This window comes from Oculina patagonica, chromosome 12, assembly GCF_052425735.1.
Source record: "Oculina patagonica isolate OP01 chromosome 12, crgOcupat, whole genome shotgun sequence".
Classification (NCBI taxonomy): Eukaryota; Metazoa; Cnidaria; class Anthozoa; order Scleractinia; family Oculinidae; genus Oculina; species Oculina patagonica.
Window position 1 is genome coordinate 4,736,693 of NC_135769.1, and position 19,998 is coordinate 4,756,690.

The following is a 19,998-nucleotide window of genomic DNA, read 5'->3' on the forward strand; positions in this document are numbered from 1 at the left end:
GCTATATAATTGCTATTTGAAAATAAATTTACAAATTGATACATAATGAGTATAAAGTAATAGAAAGAACGGTCACAACACAGATTTGGAAGTTGGACTATAAAAGGCCCCAAAACGCTCCCTCTGAAGACAAACGCAGTTGGGAAGATTCTGAAAAATGCCCCAATGAAAACAGCGAGTTCTTAATGCTACTTAGTTAATAATATTCAACTTGTGCTGTTAATGTTGTTTGAGCCTCACTAAAAAAGCCATTTTAAGTGACGTGGAAAAGGGAGGAAGGGGAGGGGAGGGTAAGGCAAAAAGGATTCCCTCTTCATTATGACATTCATGATGTAAACTGACAATATCAGTCACACTGATGTTTTCTCAGAATGACGCAAAAGTTCTTTTTTACCAGATTTCGCTATTGGTATACTTAGTAAATAACCCCTTCAGGCTGCAAGATTGTGCAAAAATAAACAATTGACCGAGAAGAGAAGCTTCGAGGGCAACTGTGAAGATTTGAGGACAACCAAATATACCAGCAAGTCAGAAAGACAGACAGAGAAGTTATAATCCCGGCGTAACAGTGGTTGAATCAAATGCAAGTTGCAATTGATTGGTTTACGTGATTGGTTTACGAGGAATCCGTGTGAAAAACGCTAAACTTTAATTTGTTAGTAGAAACTCACCTGTGTTCTATTGAAAATCCGCGAATCTGATTGGTTCTCCCACTGTTTTCTTTTCGCTGATAGAAAACGATCGCGTGCTCGTTGCTCATTTAAAGATTAATTTGTCTTAATTTTTGGCTTATAAATACGTAAAATTGTAGGTTTTTGGACTGCAGTCCTTTAAGAGTTTCTACTAAAACAATTAGACTACTCGCCCTCGTTTTCTATGAGCGATAGTCAACTCGGCTGCGCCTCGTTGACTATTAACTCATAGAAAACTCGGGATTGTAGTCTAATTGTTAATTATAAGAAGTGTCTCAGGTTAACTTTGTGGTTACCCGGAGGATATTTGGTGACGTTTTGGTGGGGTAAAACCCCTAACCCCGTTTCAGACAATAAAAGCACAGATTTACTACCACATCTTAGACTAAGGGACTGACCACAAGAAAAGTGATCTACAGCAGAGGTCTACCGATATGTCCCTTCCGAGACACAGGGGATAAACTGACTGAAGTCAATCAAGCTATGTCACTCGAGATTGCTGACTCTGACTAAATTTTATTTTCAAAAACTTCTTTATCGTTAAAACAAACCAACTGTTTACATTATTTACTTGTCTTAACCTTGATTGACTTATTTACAGTGGTGTTCGGCCCGTTACTTGTAAATTAAAATCAATAAACTTAAATATTTTGCCGTGATCCAATATATAATCATAGATTTCATTTCCTTAACTAGATTCATTCTGCACATTTACAATCTATTGCCAACGTAGGACATTTGTTAACGAACTTAGAATTTCTGTAGCCGTACACTGTTTGGCACCTGGGTCTACTGTGTATAGGAATCACGTGATTACAGGCTGGATGTGATCCGTCACATTTTACCATCACGACCACGCTACTTCTACACCAATCGTACTCTCTCGCGATTCCTGAAACACACGGATGAGTACTCCTGGCAGTGCGATTATACGCAGTTGGGATTTCAAAAAACCTGTTCACATCGCTCGTGATATTACTCTCTTGGCTATAGTTGCTCTCCTCTGGTTCAAAGGCATCGCCTTGTGGCTGGGATCCTTTGCCTTGTGATTGCTGATTGAACACCTGACTGCGTACAAATGGCATCTCCTCGGAAAGTGGTTTTGCGCAAACCAGATTAAAAAAGCTAAAGGCAAACGCCATAGTTAGGAGCACCTGAGGAACAACAACAAGAAAAAATTAAACCCATGATTGAATGTTGATTTCAGTTCAAGCAATAGTTTTATATCAGGAATTGTCAAGGATGAATAGTCAACAGATTAAACTGTGCAAGAACTAAAAGATCTTCTTTCGGCGCTTAATATGTGTTTTTGTTTGTTGCCTTGAAAAGTTGAACTGAATTTCAAAAAGCATCTTTTTCATTCTGATTGTTTGATGAAGCAAATAGTTTCAAATCGGGAATATTTCATGGATAGATTTTTTACGAGAGTTTACAGACTCTGTCATGCAAGAATTAATAGAATAAACATAAAGATATTGATATTCCTTCATAAATAGAAAACTAAAACTAAAAAACAAATATGAAACATACTTTAGTTTAACTTTTCAAGACATCTACAGAATGTTGTCTTTCTTATTTAATTTTTAGCAATATCATAAATAACAAATTAACTTATGCGCTTTATGTATCCCGCTGCAGTATAGTTTTAAATTGTTTTTTTTTTTACGTCTGACTTGTTTCATACTTACTTTTACTGCAATATTCATCCTGCGAACCACGTCAATTGATCAGAGATCTTCTTGCCTTTGAAGTATGTTCCCTTGTTACTGTAACACCTACAATGTTTTAGTCAATAACCAGAAAGAAAAGAAATGCTGCTTATATCCATTAAGAACCCCGAAATGTTTCCCCACTTTATTGCTCTGCTATATTCTAAAATTGTTTTGGGTCAGTGTCAGTACAGATTTTCGATTCATACCAGTGCACTTGTGAGCAAAGAAACTAATGTCAACGTTATCGGATTCACGTGAAGCTCAGCAGTTTTGTACTGAATGTACCGCTGTATTGGTTCATAATGTTAAGTAGGGACTTTCTGATCCATATTAGATTGCAAATCTAACATTTCCTGTAATAATTGGTATTATACACCTGCAAACCTTCAAAGCTAGACCAGTGACGTCAAGACTGATAGATATGAATGGTTCGGAACTCAGTTTTTTGACGTAAAAGAGTTTTGAGATCACAATCTTCTGCTATTTGTCGTTAGCGTCACTATTATAGCCCGTGATTTAAAATATTAGTTCGAGGAGATTGTTACAGGTGAACTACAGTTACAATCGTAGATTAAAAACTTTGTCACTGATGAAAGTGAGCAATATATTTTTAGCACAAAGGGGAAACCCGAATTATAAAATATTGGGGAGCTTACCAAGTCAACTTGGAGCCCAAATCTTCGTTTTTTTTAAGTTATCTTCGTTTTACGTATTAAAACGGTTTGAACGGTTTGAGCCTTGTAATGGCTTTATCTTGTAATGGCTCCATGTAGTTTTGCGGCAGTGACAGTCACTGTAAACCACTGTTGTCGAAATCGCAGTGAAATGTGGTCAAATGCCAACATTCAGAAATTACAGATATTTTCTAAGTGTTTATGAGTTTTGACAGTTTTCTGAGTGTTCAAATTGATCACGCGAATTTTGGTCAATTTCAGATCTTCGCTTCAATCTTGAGATCTTCCTTTTTTCCGCGGTGATCTTTGAGTCTTCGATTTCTTCGGAAAGACCCATAGAGAGGCTCATCTTTTTACGGTGTTATTGTGCGAAATTAAATTACCTTTAAAATAAGTGCTCGGTAAACGAGAAAACACAAAATAGCAAATAACAACTTAACAAAGAACAGCAGTGGTTAATACTGCATGGGCCGGGAGATTGACAAAGAGTGATTGCAAAGGACACCTCTCTGTGACAGACCTAACACAAGCGCCAGTGACAGTGAAACTTCTCGATTTTCCTCTCTTTCTTTTAAAGCCAAAGATTCGTGCGATTATTTCGACACATGAAAAACAATTGAAATGGGAGGGCGTAAGAAGAATCAAACTAAAAAATAAAGTAAAAACGAAAACCTGCAGGAGCACACCAAAACAACTAACTAAACATGCCCCTAAGCGCCGAATAGCCCGAGAACAAGACCTCTTTCTTTCTCCTTGATGTCGACCTTCCTCGTACAGAAGGGGTCGAAGTTTGCTTAAAATATACCATTCAGACGGCGAAAAAAATTGATCCCTCGGCGTGCTAGAATTTTATGAAGAACGTATAATACGAAGTGCTAAAACAGCACTTAGAAGTATTGAAATCAAGTCAGTGTGGCCAGCACCTTGTTTCTTCAAACACTTCTTCAACCTGGTGCGCTAGTTTCTACTTAAGCTTATTCTGCATTAGCTTATTCCGGATTTCTTGAAGTTAACGCCCTTCAGATCCTAAAATATATTTTTTAGGCCGTGGATTGTTACGACTGGAAGAAATAACTTTTGAATGGCATATCGGAAATAAATTAGACTCAAATATCTCTCACCAAATCTCACCAATTTTGCAGATGCATCTGAAAACGCACACTATGTCGAAGAACAAGAGCGAACATAGACTGATTTTCCGTGCAAAATAAACTCTTCATCGACAAAAGCTGGTCACTAATTGATCGCACTTATTGATGGTTGGCAAGGTATTTTGCGGACAATCGGAAGAATTCATCATCGAAATACAAAGAAGACCATTTTCTTTCAAATGCAGAAGTGGATAAAATTCTGTTTTGCTTAAAAAGCTTTCAACTCGTTTGGTAACGTAATAAAAAAAGAAAATACAAAGAAAAAATCATTAATAGTACTTACGGTACTTAACCCAAATCTCAGAGATGGTTCAGTGTTTGCAGCTTGTGCTCAATCGACAAGAATTTAATTCTGAAAAACAAAACGGTATTTTTTTACTTTCAAATTTCAGTAAATATTTTTAGTTATCTTATGGAATGGCCTGAAAGGGATATAATTAACGAAGTCTGTCCAAGCTTCAAATGTCCTTTTTGCACTCTCGATAATTTTTAAAAATAAAAATGTTTTTTTTTTACATATGTATAGAAATAGTCAGTTTAGTATCATCTGCAGCATTTAACCAAACTCAGCGATATTTGTCGAGTTACTTGTGATCACAAGACAACAATTCGACATAAAAAAATTGTGACTTTTTTATTCAACTGTAGCGAATATCGGTAATCTCAGTGAATGGAAGTTCTACGAATGACACGATTGAAATGCAACTGCAAGAAAAATCAGATTATACATAATAAACAGAATCAGATTATAAATTAACTTAAAAGAAAAACAAAAAAAATGCACAGGAAGTCACAACAAACAAAGAAACAGCAAACGTGTCCTTGAGCGGAAAGTCCGAGAAAAACATCTCATTTTCACTGTTCTTGTAAGCATGGATAGGAATGGCAATCCAGGAGTCGAAATGTTCCCAGGCCGGGCTGTTTAACTGTTCTAATATTACAGGCAATAGTCTCTCAAATGCAAAAAGCATAGCCCCAAACCTACTCTAATATTTGCAACTTTTTTGCCAAAGTGCTCAGATCCGGGAAAATTGCTTAAACCCCTAATGATCCCATGGGTAAAGTTGATCGCATGAGAATTTTCTCAGCCACAGCCTCTCAGTTGCCAGAAAACTAACCACAGCCCTTAGGGTTAACCCTAACCATAACCCTAGCAACTTTTTTGTCAAACTGCTCAGATCCAGGAAATTTGCATAGACCCTGAACTGTTCCTATGGGAAAAGTTGATCGCAAGAGGATTTTCTCTGAGTAGACATAGCCTCTCAGTTGCCAGAACAAGTTAAGTCACTCGCGATTTCTGACTCTGAAGAAATTTTATTTTCACAACCTTCTTTATCGTTAAAACAAAATAGCTGTTTACATAATTTACAAGTTTTAACCTTGCTTGACTTATTTACAGTGGTGTTTCGCCCGTTACTTGTAAAATTAAAATCAATAGAATTTAAATATTTTTCCGTCATACAATATAAGAGATAGATTTCATTTCATTTGAATAAGTTCAATTCGCACATTTACAATCTATTGGCAACGTAGGGCATTTGTTAACGAACTTAGAATTTCTGTAGCCGTACACTGTTTGGCACTTGGGTCTACTGTGTATAGGAATCACGTGATTACAGGCTGGATGTGATCCGTCACATTGTACCTTTACGACCACGCTACTTCTACACCAATCGTACTCTCTCACGATTCCTGAAACACACGGATGAGTACTCCTGGCAGTGCGATTATGCGCAGTTGGGATATCAAGAAACTCGCCTGTATCGCTCGTGATATTTCTCTTTTGGCTATTAATGCTTTTTTCAAAGGCATCGCCTTGTGGCTGGGATTCTTCGCCTTGTGAATGCTGATTAAAGACCTGACTGCGAAGAAATGACATCTCCAGGGAAAGAGGTTTTGCACAAACGAGACTGAAATAGCTCACGACAAACACCATAGAAAGGAGCATCTATGGAGCAACAACAATAAAAAAAAACATGAATGAATCAGTGAATTGAGTGCAACAAGCAAGAAATACGTCATCAGCAGTGAAAGAAGAGATCTATTATTTAGTACTCTTGCATGAAAAGATCTTAAAACTCTCGTAAAATATCTATCGGCGAAAAATTCTCAATTTAAACTATCTACTTCAGAAGTGAAACAAAATTAAACAAATCTTTGCTGAAATTTACTTCACTGAATTTTCAGGGAAACAAACAAGAAACACGTATTAAAGAAGAAAGAAGAAAGTTCTTGCACGTTTAACAGGATCAAAACTGTAAACTGTTGTAAAATATATATCTATCTTCGACAATTTCCCAATTTAAACCTCAACGGTGTGAAGTTCAAAATTACTGATATTCTTTCATTAAAGTCAAACAAATGTAAAACAAAACAAAACAAAACAAATTTGAAACATTGTTTAACTTTTCAAGGCATTTAGTAATACACAAAGTTCCCTTTTTGTATTGCAATCAGATATTGTTATATAAGGCATGCGCAGTCAAAGATATATCCCTCTGCAGTAAGATTGTTAAAAACAGTTTCAGTCTTACAGCTGGAGGGTTTCATTAAAAGTTTTACTTACTTTTACTGCCATATTCCTCCTGTAAACCACGTCTTTTGATTAGAGATCTTCTTGTCTTTGTAGTATGTTCCCTTGTTACTGTACACCTACAATGTTCTAGTCTAGAAAAGAAATGCTGCTTAAATCCATTAAGAACTTTAATAAATTTCCCCATTTTATTTCCCTGTTATTCCAAAATAGGTTTGTGTTTTAAAGATTTTCGAATCGTACCAGTGTCATTGTAAGCAAAGAAACTGATGTCAACGTTATCAGATTCACGTGAAGCTCAGCAGTTTGGTACTGAATGTACCGCTATGTTGGTTAATGATGTTAAGTAGGGACTTTCTGATCCATATAAGATTGCAAATCTAAACATTCCCTACAGTAACTGGTGTTCTACACTTACAAACCTTCAGGACTAGACTAATGACGTCATCAAGAATTAGCTATGAACGGTTCGAAACCTCAGTTTTTTTGACGTAAAACATTTTTGAGATTGCTGTTTACTGCCACTTGTCGATGACATAGATATCTATATCAGTTTAAGCCCGTGATTTAAAATTTTTGTTTCAGAGGATTGTTGCAGATAAACAACAGTTACAACTGTGGATCTAAACTTTGTGACTGACATAAGTGATATATATTTTTTAGTGCAAAGTGGAAATCTTACTTCAGGAAAATTAAGGAGCTGTGCCAAGTCACTTTTCTGCGATGTGCGAAATTACGATCAAAATACGATCTCAGCAGAGTAGTTATTATAATAACCAGAAAAGGAAAAAGAAGATTGACAGAGAGGGGCTACGAAAGCCTAATTAGACAAATTTAGGCCAAAATGGTTTTATCAGGGCACCCAACAGACCGTTTCGGAGAATATCTGTTCGGAAGACCTATAATCGCCTACGATTTTCGGATAAAAGCGTGATGAAAACTGGAGTTTTCTTAGCTGACACTTTCGTGACATAGGGAAAGTTGTTTTTGGAGAGAGAAAAATGTCGTTTTGGGTACGAAAAAAGGCTAGCTACGATTTCGAGAAGGGAACAATGGCTCGTAAATTCTGGTAATAGTATTTCGTTCCCTAAAATTTTCTTAAGTTTGAAATTTTAGCTAGCGTATCCGAAAAGACACACTTTGCTTAGCGTTTAAAAAATAAGGCTTTAAATCGCACAAAAAGAACACAACGTAAAAACGGTGTTCCGACACCTGTAGTAAAGTTTTGTCGTTGGGTGCCCTCTGTTTTACGATGCGTCAGTCTTTGCACGTGGCGTACCATCTTTCATAATGTTACAAGAGTTTCTGAATATATATTTTACTTACCTCTAATATCTAACTGATCGCAAAGTTTTTCTACTTTCTTGTAGTTTACCTTGAAGGCTAACGTTGAACATGGCTTTCAGACGATTTGAAGATGAGTTTTTATACTTTTCAATTCTTAATCTATTTCTATGCATTACTGGAGAAAGCATGGTCTAGTCCCCCACCTACTAGCCTGCGAGAGCAGACGCATTTCCGGCCGTCGCTTCTCACCGCCGAAAAATAGCGTCTGCGAAACCGAGCCAGGAAACGATTTCTGTGACGTTAGTTCAAGGTAACCAATGAAAATTTACCTTGCATATCCGAAGAGGTGCCACGCGTGTAGCCTGTGAGCCGTCACACAATCGCGTGGAAAAAACAATGGCAAACGAAGTGGACACTACGCGATGAGGAACGTCTTGCAAAGTGTTTCAGTTTAATGCTTTAATTGGAAGTGGGAGACGTACTCACGAATCTTTAGAATGGATTTGGGACATCAACAATTTTCTAAGCATTGAGAGGAATATTTAGTATACTATTGTGATCGTCTTTCCGCCGCTTGTAAGTTGAATGAAGACAATGAAGGACCAGGTCAGCCTATTATCGTAGCTTGACCTAAATGCAATAGTGCTGAATAACACACGGTACATTGGAAGCCGAGAAAAGAAATATTGAAAAATATAGCCGCTATTTGATCGTGTACGGATCACCAGAGTCTCAGATAGGTTAGCCTGCGAGAGCAGACACATTTCCGGCCGTCGCTAATGCGTCTGCTCTCGCAGGCTACAGATAGGTTAGATAAATATTCGGTAGCAGCAGTCGTTGTTGACGAACCATATGAACATGTTACTAGTTTTGTTGGTAAGTTTATTTTATTGTATATACTGTCACCAGGGATTTCAAAACAAGTCATAAAATCGATTAGAAATTTTAGGAAAATGTATGATCAACCGTGTAGCCGGCAGTTCCCAAGAGAGAAACAGAAATCAAGCCAAGTTCCGGTGTTTTGGTCAATTGCTGAAAATCATTACTTGCTGTAACTAGTGCTAGTAACTTTACTCCTAGAAAAAACTGCCCTGAACTGAAACTAAGATGAAGATACCAAATAAAAGCAATACTATTATTGGTCAGAGTGGTAATTTCAGTGTACTGTCTCTTCCGAAAGAGACGAATCTTTCGAGCGAAGAGAAGCGACGAGAGAAGCGACGGCCGGAAATGCGTCTGCTCTCGCAGGCTACCCACCTACATGAACGGATGTTTAATCAATTCACTACTATTTTTAACTGCTCAGTTTAATTTCCTCAATATGCACAGGAATCACCCATGTGCACATTAAATTTTATGACACCACTGGAGAAAGCAAATGTGAAGCCATTCTAGAATATTATGTTTAACAAGGAGTGATATCCTTACTTTGTGAAACAGTGATTTTAAGTTTTTCGTCAAAGATCAATAAACAAAAATTTGACAGAGAAAAGTTGGCAGTGTTTTTTGGTTTAGCTGAGCAACAAATTTGGAACAGAAAGTTCTTATTTTTGGACTTGAATAGCCTGCAAGATTTTTACGAAATAGAGATCAGATTGGAATCCATATTGGCTAACTTGTGGGTGGAGAGAGCCGCAAGGTTTTAAATGATTGAGACTCAACAAAGTTCTTAATAATAAAAACCTCTTCTTGCTTCTTTCAGTGAAGTAAAGTGAAGAAATGACTTAAAGGACTTTTATTACAACTACAGTTTTTGTATAACCACTTTTTCGTATTTTTGTTTTAAAGTGCACCAGATACAAATCCTAAATGACACAAACGCGTAAACATTAGATTTGTCGTTGATGATCAAATTTCCGCACTTTTTAATAATGTTTTCTTACGCAAATACTTTGTTTAATCTGTTATGAAAAGCTCACGTGGGTGAAAATACAGTCATTATATTAATGTAAACAAACCAATAGCTTCTGCGCTCATTAATGATCAGCTCTTGAAACGTCAGGTGCGCATACGCAGAAAAATGTGTCTCCCAAACGCATTACTTCTTAAAAATAAAAAAAAAATGGCGAACGTCTCATTCTTGTCTTATCTTTTAGGAAAATTAAGACGAAAGCAAAGATAATATTTTGTGAAATGTTTGCTGTACATTTTTCAATGGTTCTAAGAATGATCGTAATTAAAATAATGTGTTCCGTTTGCGTTAGTGCATGTGGGATATACACCTCAAGAAAGTGCTTAGAAATTAAGGCAAACTAGTTCTTTTGGCAATTAATGTTTTTTAACCAATATATAATACACGTTAAAGCAAAATTAAATATTAACACATAAATAAGCTGTTTTTCGGTTTCTCCGACGGCCTTTCAGCTAGGTATCGTTCCGCCAAGAAGGGCCGCGGGGACAACCCCGAAGTGGCGCGAAAGAGAGCTGTCCGGCCCCCGCGACGGGACAAAAACATCTGATGGAATAGGGGCCGGGTCGAGGGAGAACCAAGTAGCGACGAAGACGACTGGGCGACCGGGACGGACGAGAGAAAGAGGGAGCAGGCGAACACCAAAAAAAAGAAACAACGAGACAGAAGACACGAGAGGACACACGGAGAGCACACCGACGCCGCACGGAGAGAAGCACACCGACACAACGCCGGACCCGGAAGAAGAGAGACCACAAGGACAGAGGGAAACAGCCAACGAAAGTGGACCGGAAGAAGGAAAGAAAAGAGGTGCAAAAGGAAAAACAAAGGAAGCCGTGAGACAACATGGCCACCAAGCCCGAAAAACAACGAAAATGTGCCCAAACAAGTGAAAAGCGAAAAGAGATGAGCAACAAAAGAACGGAAAAAAGACAGAACGACCGACTGACGGATCATCGAACGCGAACAGGCACGAGATCCACCAACCAAACGGCGCACGAAAGAAGGCCCACAAAAGCCAACAGAGGAGAAATCCGAACACGCGGGGGGCCGGAACAAGCTTTGCTCTATCGAGACGCACTATACCGGGGTTTTGCGTCGCAACGCAGGCTACCAAGAAGGAAACAAGATATTTATTCAGGATATTAATAGCTGTTCTTTGGCACAACAGTCAAGAAAATGCGGGAATTGTGACGTCATTCAGCGATAAGCACTTTGTGAGATGACGTCAATACCGTCTGAATAACATAAATGTTAAATTGAATGACAAAATATCGCCCAGTTTAAAGCACTGAAACGACGCCTACTTTGTAACCAAGCTATCGTGTGCTTAACGGTTTAAATCTCTGTTGCTGAGAAATCTGAAAGAAACACTATTTTTTCGCGGACAATTAGGGAAAACCTTAAGCTTTGTTTAAGTTAATTATTCAAACTTATTTTCAGGTGTCTGTTTGTTTTTCCAATGCGTTTGTTGATGTTGTAATTAATCTAACAAATTGAGAACCAGTAAATTAACATAAAACTGCCGAAAATAATTATCTTAGTTAATTCGTCTATCGACAGACTCGTGATTTGAACTTCTTAAAAAAAGCGGCTTTAAATGGCAAAACGTTTGACATTAATCGATTGTTCTGTCGCTAGTAAATCAATTTTACTTTTTGCGGCGAACACAGTGTTGTTGTTTTTTTCCCGTCAATTCTTTATGACTCAATGTATATCAGTTGCGGAGTCGTCCCTTCCGTAAGACGTCACATTTCCCGCCATTTCTTGCCCGTTCGGCGAAATATCAAGAGAAAACCTTTGATTTGCAGCAATTTGCCAGAAGAAACCAAAGCACTGCATGTTAGCTGATATTAAATTTACTTAATTAAACTTTATATTTTTTTCATTTCCAAAAAAATTCGGTCAGCTTATCTTAAACTAACAGAATAGTGACTTGTTATCTCCCACGCAGCACATATTGAAGTTTGCTAGAGTAAACTCTTCAAAGATATGCCTACACAGCAGACATGATGTCACAGGAAAAAAAATGTTATGGCTCAGAACAAATTTGCTGCTGCAATTTTCATTGAAAACTTGTATTAGGAGAGAAATATTTTAATTACGATAGCACATCTTAACTTCCGTCCGAGCCACTTCCCCCACGTTGCGAGGCAAGGAGACTCGCTTTAGGTATGCGCACGCGCATAAAGAGGTGCGTTGTAATGCAGTTGTCGGTCGCTTTTTGTTTAAATAATGCTCTGTTGTACCCACGCGAGCTTTTTACAGCAGAGTACGCAAACTAGAAGCGGAATATTGAAATATTTGCTTACCAAGGACAAATCTAATACGCCACGCGTTTCAGCTCATTTTAGCCTTGTACTTTATGCATTTCAAACAACACATCATACTTTCATTAAAGTTGCTTTGAAATTTTCCTTCACTTCAAGTTATAACAGCAAGAAATGTGTATTGTTTATAAACAAGCCGCTTGAAAGTCGGCATCAGTTTAAACTCCCGAAATGGATATAAGTCCGTTCTGTATTTTTTAGTACAAAAAGAAACAGACTGTTTTTCACAATTTGTTATCAGTGATACCAAAGCATATGAACAGGAGAACTACAATCATGACCACCCACCCCCACATTTCGTTGATGGAAAGATGGCGCGTTTTGGTTTTAGCGCGAATTCATTATTGTCACGGAGGGAGGTGGGGAGGGGGGTGGTTGGTCACTTCTTTTTTTGTTCCGTCCTGGATGGCAATCTTGGACAATTGAAATAAAAAATTAAGACCACCCGTCCCTCATTTTAATGATCGAAAAAGGCGCGTTTTGCTTTCAGTGCGAATTCATCATTGATTCGGGGGGGGAGGGGGGAAGGAGGAGAGAGGCGGGGTTTCAGTTATTTCTTTATTCCGTGCAATTAATAATAATAATAATAATAAATATATTTTTTAGCGTTGGTTTGTTTTTAAAAAAAATTTTATATAAAAGGATTATTGGTACAAGGTTTGTGAGTAATATAGCTAGTAAGGCAACAAAGAATATTCTGACCAGTTGCGATCAGCCTTTCATTTTACGTAAGATTACCATTATGATGCAATTACTATAGAAAATGTTAAAATACAACGAAAATCCAGTTCATTTGCGTTTTATTGTACATTTTTTACACAACTCTTTCAGAGTACAAATTACGAGAATCCACTAAAGGATGGTGTCTATTAATACAAGCATATGTATCTTAAGAAGCAATTATTTTAAAATGCACGGGCCAGAGCTTTCACACCTCGAGTGACTTCTAATACGTGCATCTCCAAGCTACGCGAGATCCGGCAAAGAATTGTGCCATAGTCTTCCTTACGTCGAGTGACCGTCTGAATTTAAACGTCTCAGTCTTAAACAGCAGTAATATGGCAGTCACACAACCCTTAGTGGATGAGCGTTGCGTGACATCTAAAATAACGGCTTCAAACTCCTATACACATGGTACATATAGACAAAGCATGCACGAGGATAAAAATTAAAAGAAAATGTAACTTCACTTAAGAGTGGCAATTTTACAAGCATTGCGTGTCTCGGAGCGCGGCAATTTCTGAAAATATTTTCAAATTGTTTTTTACATGCATTTAGCGGAAATTTAAAAAGCATAATCTCTACTTACAAAATATGTACCAAAATATTGTTAGCGACTGCTATACATGCCTTGTCCTGAAACCAGTAGATGTACAATAAATACAATTACCATAGTCAGCGTGAATGCTGTCGTCAGATAAAGATTTTTGGAGAATTTTTCTTTGAGTTTTTGTTGCAAGTACTTTGACCTGGGACAACTGCTTACATTTTTATCACTGTTATAAATCCAACTAGCCTATCACAAAAAAGCAAAAAGTGCAATGACCAATCAGAAATGGTTGTAGAAAAGATGGAACCCGGGCGCCAAGCGCGGGAAAACGTAGTCTCCTTCGCAGCTGGTTATTTGGGATGTCACGCAAAGCCGCTTCTTGGCAGCGAGCGTTGAGTGACATCCCAAATAGCGCTGCGAAGGAGACTAACAAAAACGTGGCCAGCACCAACCGTGGGAAAATATGCAGCCAGCATCAACCGCGGGAAATGTGCGTTAACCCAATTTGCGAGTGTTCGAATCCTTGAGTTTGCTCACGATTTGTGAAAAGCTGTCACGTCATTGCATAAACGAATGGTCCGTGACAGTCAAAGCCAAGTCAAGGAAATGAGGTCAGAGTATCTAACATGTTCTACCTTATGAAGCACAGCTACACCCCTGAACCACTGATATACTGGCGCCGGAGAAAAAAATTCTCTGCTCTGTGCACATTGTGGTGGTAAGAGATGCTATGTTATTGAAGCATCCCCAATTTGTACTGGCTTTACACTGCACAGAAAATGTCACTGTGTTATCAGACAGCGTGATAATCTGGTGCGTGTTATGTTTATAACAAGGGTTGTTGGCGAGATCTCTCTTGATTCTCCGAAGATGACGATGATTCATTCCATTGGCTAATATGGCGTTTGATCCATCGCGTGACGTCATCTGCAAGAGACTCTTGAGCCTGCGCGCGTTTGGTTCACGCAATCCTCCTGTCACGCCATCTTTGTGTGACAATTCCTCCGCTAGGCGAGGTCTTCCAAGAACAACGGTCGATCCCAGATGATTGACAATCAGAGTAGTGATTATTATCTAAAAAGAAAATATGAGTAATGATTAATTCGTGAGGTCAAAATATATTAATGGCATCATTTTCGCCTGATGTTCCGGCTGAGTAAATCTCGCGCGCTTCATAGCGTTCAGGCGCAAATCTCATTGTCACAGCGGTCGAAATAATGTTCGAGGCGTTTTAAAGAACGAAAACTGCTGGCAGCCGACAATTATTTATTAAAGGTGTCTATGCATCTCGACGTACAAACCTTAAGTTTTCAGTGAATTTCTTATACGTTTTAGCTCGAATACAGGGCTGACAAAAGACTTATGAGACACAATTGAGACATTTGTGACCCTCCACGGGAAAACAGTGACAAAGATGATAGCACGCTCACAACACGCTAACACAGCACGCTTAGCGTGTCTAGTGACACGGATATGCACATATTTAATCACTACAACAATGCAGGACACGCAAGCCTTGTTTCGCACGCTAAACCTTTTGTTTTGATAAGTGTGCTCGAAGTCACGCTTAGCGTGCGACTCGAAGACACGCTTAGCGTGCGACTCGAAGACACGCTTAGCAGGCGACTCGAAGTCACGCTTAGCGTGCGACTCGAAGTCACGCTTAGCGTGCGACTCGAAGTCACGCTTAGCGTGCTAGCGTGCGATTTAACACGCTTGAACACTCGAGAACACGCTAGAGTTGTGACTGAAACAACAGTCATTCAGTACAGATTATGTTCGGCAAACACGAATTGTGAAACTTGCGCACACGAGGAAAAAAACACAAAAATTAAAGCTACTATCTACCGTTTCGCGGCCGTTTCCGAACCAAACTAACCGTTAGTGTTATGATCAAATCAACTATGAAAATGAGCGTAAAAATGTTCCATTTACTTACTTAAACTTTGTCTTTGCCTGTTATTAAAAATCAGGTAATCTGACATAAGCCTGCCCAACGACTCAAGCACAAGGATTAATAGAATACAATTGTTTCGCTTAAAAAACGCTGATCGTATGCTTGCGTGGCTTGTGAAAATAAGGCTTAATAAATGTAAATCCGTTGTGCTCTAATTGTTTTCAGAAAGCTTATTTGAAAGTGGCTTTTCAGTGATTTCACGTCTATAGAGCAAATGATTTTTCACTGTAGAAAGTAATCGAAGTTAGACATCTCGAAACACTGCCAATAGATCTAATTCTGCGGTAGTTTCAAGAGTGCCAATTTTTTGCGAGTCAACTAAATTCAACGATTTTCGGCCCACTAAAACTAGTAGCCAAACGATAGTAAATTTATATTTTTTCAGTGCAAAAAATGGCGTCGCTGACTAATTAAAACAGAGCGAAAAGCTATAAAAGAGTGAACAAGAGAATTGAAATCCTAAGGAACTGGAGTTGCAGCTTTTGCTGAACTATACACGGTGCAAAGCTTTCTTGGATGTTTTCTCGAGAATTGAAATTCGCAAAAATAACCCCTTTCAACACAAGTTGTTTCCTCGTATTTTCGTTTTCGCGAAGGAATGGTAGGTTAAGAACAACACGATCTTTCTTTATAAAGTAGACTGGACACGCTTTGCGTGCTCGCTCGCACGCCTAGTGTGTTGTGCTGAACACACTAGGTCAGCACAACACACTAGGCGTGCGAGCACAACACACTAGGCGTGCGAGCACAACACACTAGGCGTGCGAACGAGCACACCTAGTGTGCTTGACACGCTTTTTTGTTCGGCTACGCACGCTTTATTGTGTTTAGTGTGTCCTGTAAAACAAAGGCTTTACTAATGAGGCAAGTTTCAGAACACGCTTTAAGCGTGCTAAAATCGAAATCTATTGTTTTAAAGTGGAAGCGTGTTGTGAGCGTGCTATCACCTTTGTCCCTGTTTTCCCGTGGAGGGTCACATTTGACAATGACAATTTTGGCGGGAACAGAGCGCGCGGAGTCCACAGGCTACTCGGTCAGCGGTAGGTAATTGCCAAAGTGTGCATTAATATTACTATTAACTACAGAATTATCTCTGTTTGCGTTCCACAAATATTTGTTCAACATGTTGTCAAAACATTTCTTGAAAATAAGGGAATAACGGATTATCTCCGTTATCGATGATGTTATATTCCCAGTTTGGATCCGATAAACAACTTTTCTGAAAAGTAGCCTGCGTAGCTGGCGGGAATCGCGACCGAGTGCGAGTGTTTTTTTTTTTTTACGGCGAACGGCAGAGACCATCTGCACGGCAAAGACACAGAGGAATTCTCTCGGCTGCCCTGCACACGCACGCGGGCTTCGTCCGCGATTTTTCTCGCACCGCGCTAATCCCGGCAGCTACGCAAGCTACTGAAAAGCACCGAATACAGTTACCGCGTATACAATAACGAAATGCTTTCAAAATCTGGTCAGTGAGTCGCTAAAACTAATCTACGTTCCTTTCGATTCTTCATAAACATTTCTGTCTCAAACTCGAAATGCATCGAATATTAAATTGTACCGTATCCAGTCCCTCTCGTAGATCGGCCGGATTTGACCGCTTGCCGGAGGAATTCCGACTTCTTAACACTCACAATGGAAATTAAATTTAAATGAAAAAAATTTTTTTGGTTGTTTCAGGTTTTTAGCAACATGATTGTTGAGAGTTGGGGTCTGTCACCGCGAAAGGGGAAAAATATATCTAGAGAAATGGAACCTATATTTCACACCGCCCGTGCCCCCGTTAACGGTGGCAAGTTTGTAACGTACAGTATCTTCAAGCAGTGCTTTCTATTTCCTTTATATCTTCACTTTCTAGTTAATTTATATTAAACTGGCCACGAAAACGCCAAACAGAGAAGGTGCAAAAACAAAGTCACGTACTTATACGTTAAATTCTTCCGACTTGTTAATCAATTTCCCTGCATTTATTTTCTTTATTTAATTAATATCACTTCCTAACTACCATCCGGACATCTTTAGTGTACTAAACTGTCTCTCAGCGGTTGCTATGTGTCACGTTACTATAATATTTTTTTAATTAGCTAGTCACGAGCCGAGATGTTTTCTATGTCAATAGTGTGCGCTAAAAAGGAAGTCGAAAGATTTGGAACAAAAAAAAACACTGGCACTGATTTCAATACTATGGGATAAGGTTATACCTGCGCAAACTTAACAAATCCAGAACTTAAATTTTTCTTATTTTTTGCTGCATCTGTCAAGCCATTTATCGAGTGAATTACTGATACTAGTTTAAAGCAAGTTAATTAAAGTGTCTTATGTTAGCATAGTACCGGTGTAAGTTGTCAAAAATAGTAGCTTTATGTTTAAGAGGTTAAAGTTTAAACTAGAGAAATTGTTTAATATACTGCACGCCTGTGCACGGTAACCGTATAAATTAGATTTCTTTATTTTCTTCAGACATACCTGTATTAATGAAGTCATGGTATATTCTCAAGCGTCGATCCAATTTACCGTTGTTGGTGGCCAAAAAGTGCCGAGTTAGCTCCAAGAAAATGCACGCTCTGCTAGTATTCTGTTTTATATGAAGTAGCGTCTTAAACACAATCGCTTGAAATCCGCACTGATGATCAACTTTTCGAACTTGAAAGGGAGCTGATAGTAGATATGACCACTTTAAGTACGTAGAGCTGTTCTTCTCTACCCTGGCCTGCTTGCAGTTTAAATGTGGTAAGTTCCACTGAAGCGTCTTCTTAAATAACACTCGGGGTGTACAATTACGTAATGTTAATGAGAACATCGTTAAAATGGCAACTTCCGGATATGTGATCCGAAAGCACTTTCGCTTGACTTGTTATCCCCACTTTCAGTACTCCAGACCAAAGAAATAAACTTAAATACTACCGTTCCTATACCACGAAATAATAAACATAACGTTTAAATCTGCATTTTTGGTCAAAATTTTGACTGAAATCCTTGAGCTTCCTTAAATGCTTTTCCTCTCCAGGAAATGATTAGTTAATTAGTTAAATGTTTTGTGAGTATAAATAAAGCGACAAGGCTTGTATTCATTTCCGTGTTTTTATTTATGCAGTCATGCCGCTGTCTGTGCTGATGTAACCCTGGTTTTATTTTTCACGCCCTTCGCCGCTCTTCGCCGCCGCACGGTGGGGGTGGGGGTGAGGGAGAGGCTGTCCACTTGTATTGCTAAGCCTGCAAACTCCACCCTTATCTCTCCCTAAAACTAAAACTGACAATGCTGATTTTGCTTTTTCGAAAAGTAAGACAATGTTAACTTGTTCATTTTCTGTATAGAATTTATGAAAAAGGATCTAGAAAGATCCATTCCACAGTAGAGTGCATAGATACCAAACCAGCGGCATCGTACGTGTTAAAACGTTCCCCTCCCCTCTCTCCTTGGGGTTTCAACCTGACACTGTGATACTTTGCCAAGTCACGAAAATGATAACTACATGCATGAAGGGTTCACGTGTACAACCTGCATACCTTAAATTGATAGGCCCAGCATAAAGTAAGCCATCTTTCGTATTCAACGCAAACATTGAGCTTCACAGGGAATTGCTTAGCGATGTTTTATTGAAGAACTGCTCTCTTATATCTGGAAGTAATAAAGAACTAAGTCATTACAGCTATTTAGGAAACCATCTCTTAAACACATTGCTAATCAGATGAGTTCTGCACAAGTAAGCCGTGACATACACCGGGAATTGACAAGTGAATTCGCTTGATACTGCTTAGTAAGTACACATCAAAACTATCCAACTCATGTCAGATTTTAAGTTAAGGTTGTTGGATCGCCTATTTAAGTGATGCCTTTTAACTTTCGTGATTACTGACTTTTGTGGTTATAAAAGAGACAGGAAGTGTTTTCTTGTACGACGCGATTTGGTATATTTTGGAAAGTTGTTAAAACAATCATGACTGAGCGCTTCCGCTTAAAAACAAAAAAAACAAGGATATTAAACAAAAGAAAACTGACAATTTAAGGGTCTTTCACTAAGAAATTATTTCTTTCAGAAATGCAGGCAACTTAAAACCTTCGATATTCCAATGCCTTGCTCAAAATGGTTATCCGTTTTAATTTTCGCACATATCTTAACTTAATAGTTCAGAGTTTGGCGATACATCAAGATCTCCTACTGGCTTCGATATATTATGGGGTAACCATTATGGAATCTTAAATCTTAAAACATAAATTATACTGAGAGCGTGAGCTTGTAAGTTTTTTGTACGTGCCTTGATCGGATTTTTACATTTAGCTTTCATAGTAAACGTGTTTCAACTGCCTTGGAAGTGTGTAATTTTGTACGTGTAGCTGGAGGTGACCAGAAGTTAAACGAGGTCGCTAGTTTCTCCGAAATGACATGAGCTGAAACGAATTCGCTTCCTGTTTACAATTTTAGTGCAGTCGGGGAGGACAAACAAATGCTCATCTGTCATTCTAATCAACGCTTGGAATTCC

At 38.5% G+C, this 19,998-nt stretch overlaps 1 protein-coding gene across 1 annotated transcript; it reads right to left on the minus strand.

Annotated features, from left to right (window-relative positions):
• Positions 1 to 1,168: 1,168 nt before the first annotated feature.
• Positions 1,169 to 2,398, minus strand: LOC144632912 (uncharacterized). The gene is made up of 2 exons (XM_078491675.1): positions 2,381 to 2,398; positions 1,169 to 1,846 (listed from the first exon to the last, which is right to left on the minus strand). The coding sequence occupies exons 1-2, from the start codon at positions 2,396 to 2,398 to the stop codon at positions 1,391 to 1,393; spliced, it is 474 nt and encodes a 157-aa protein (XP_078347801.1). The 3' UTR covers positions 1,169 to 1,390.
• Between the last annotated feature and the right edge of the window lie 17,600 nt (positions 2,399 to 19,998).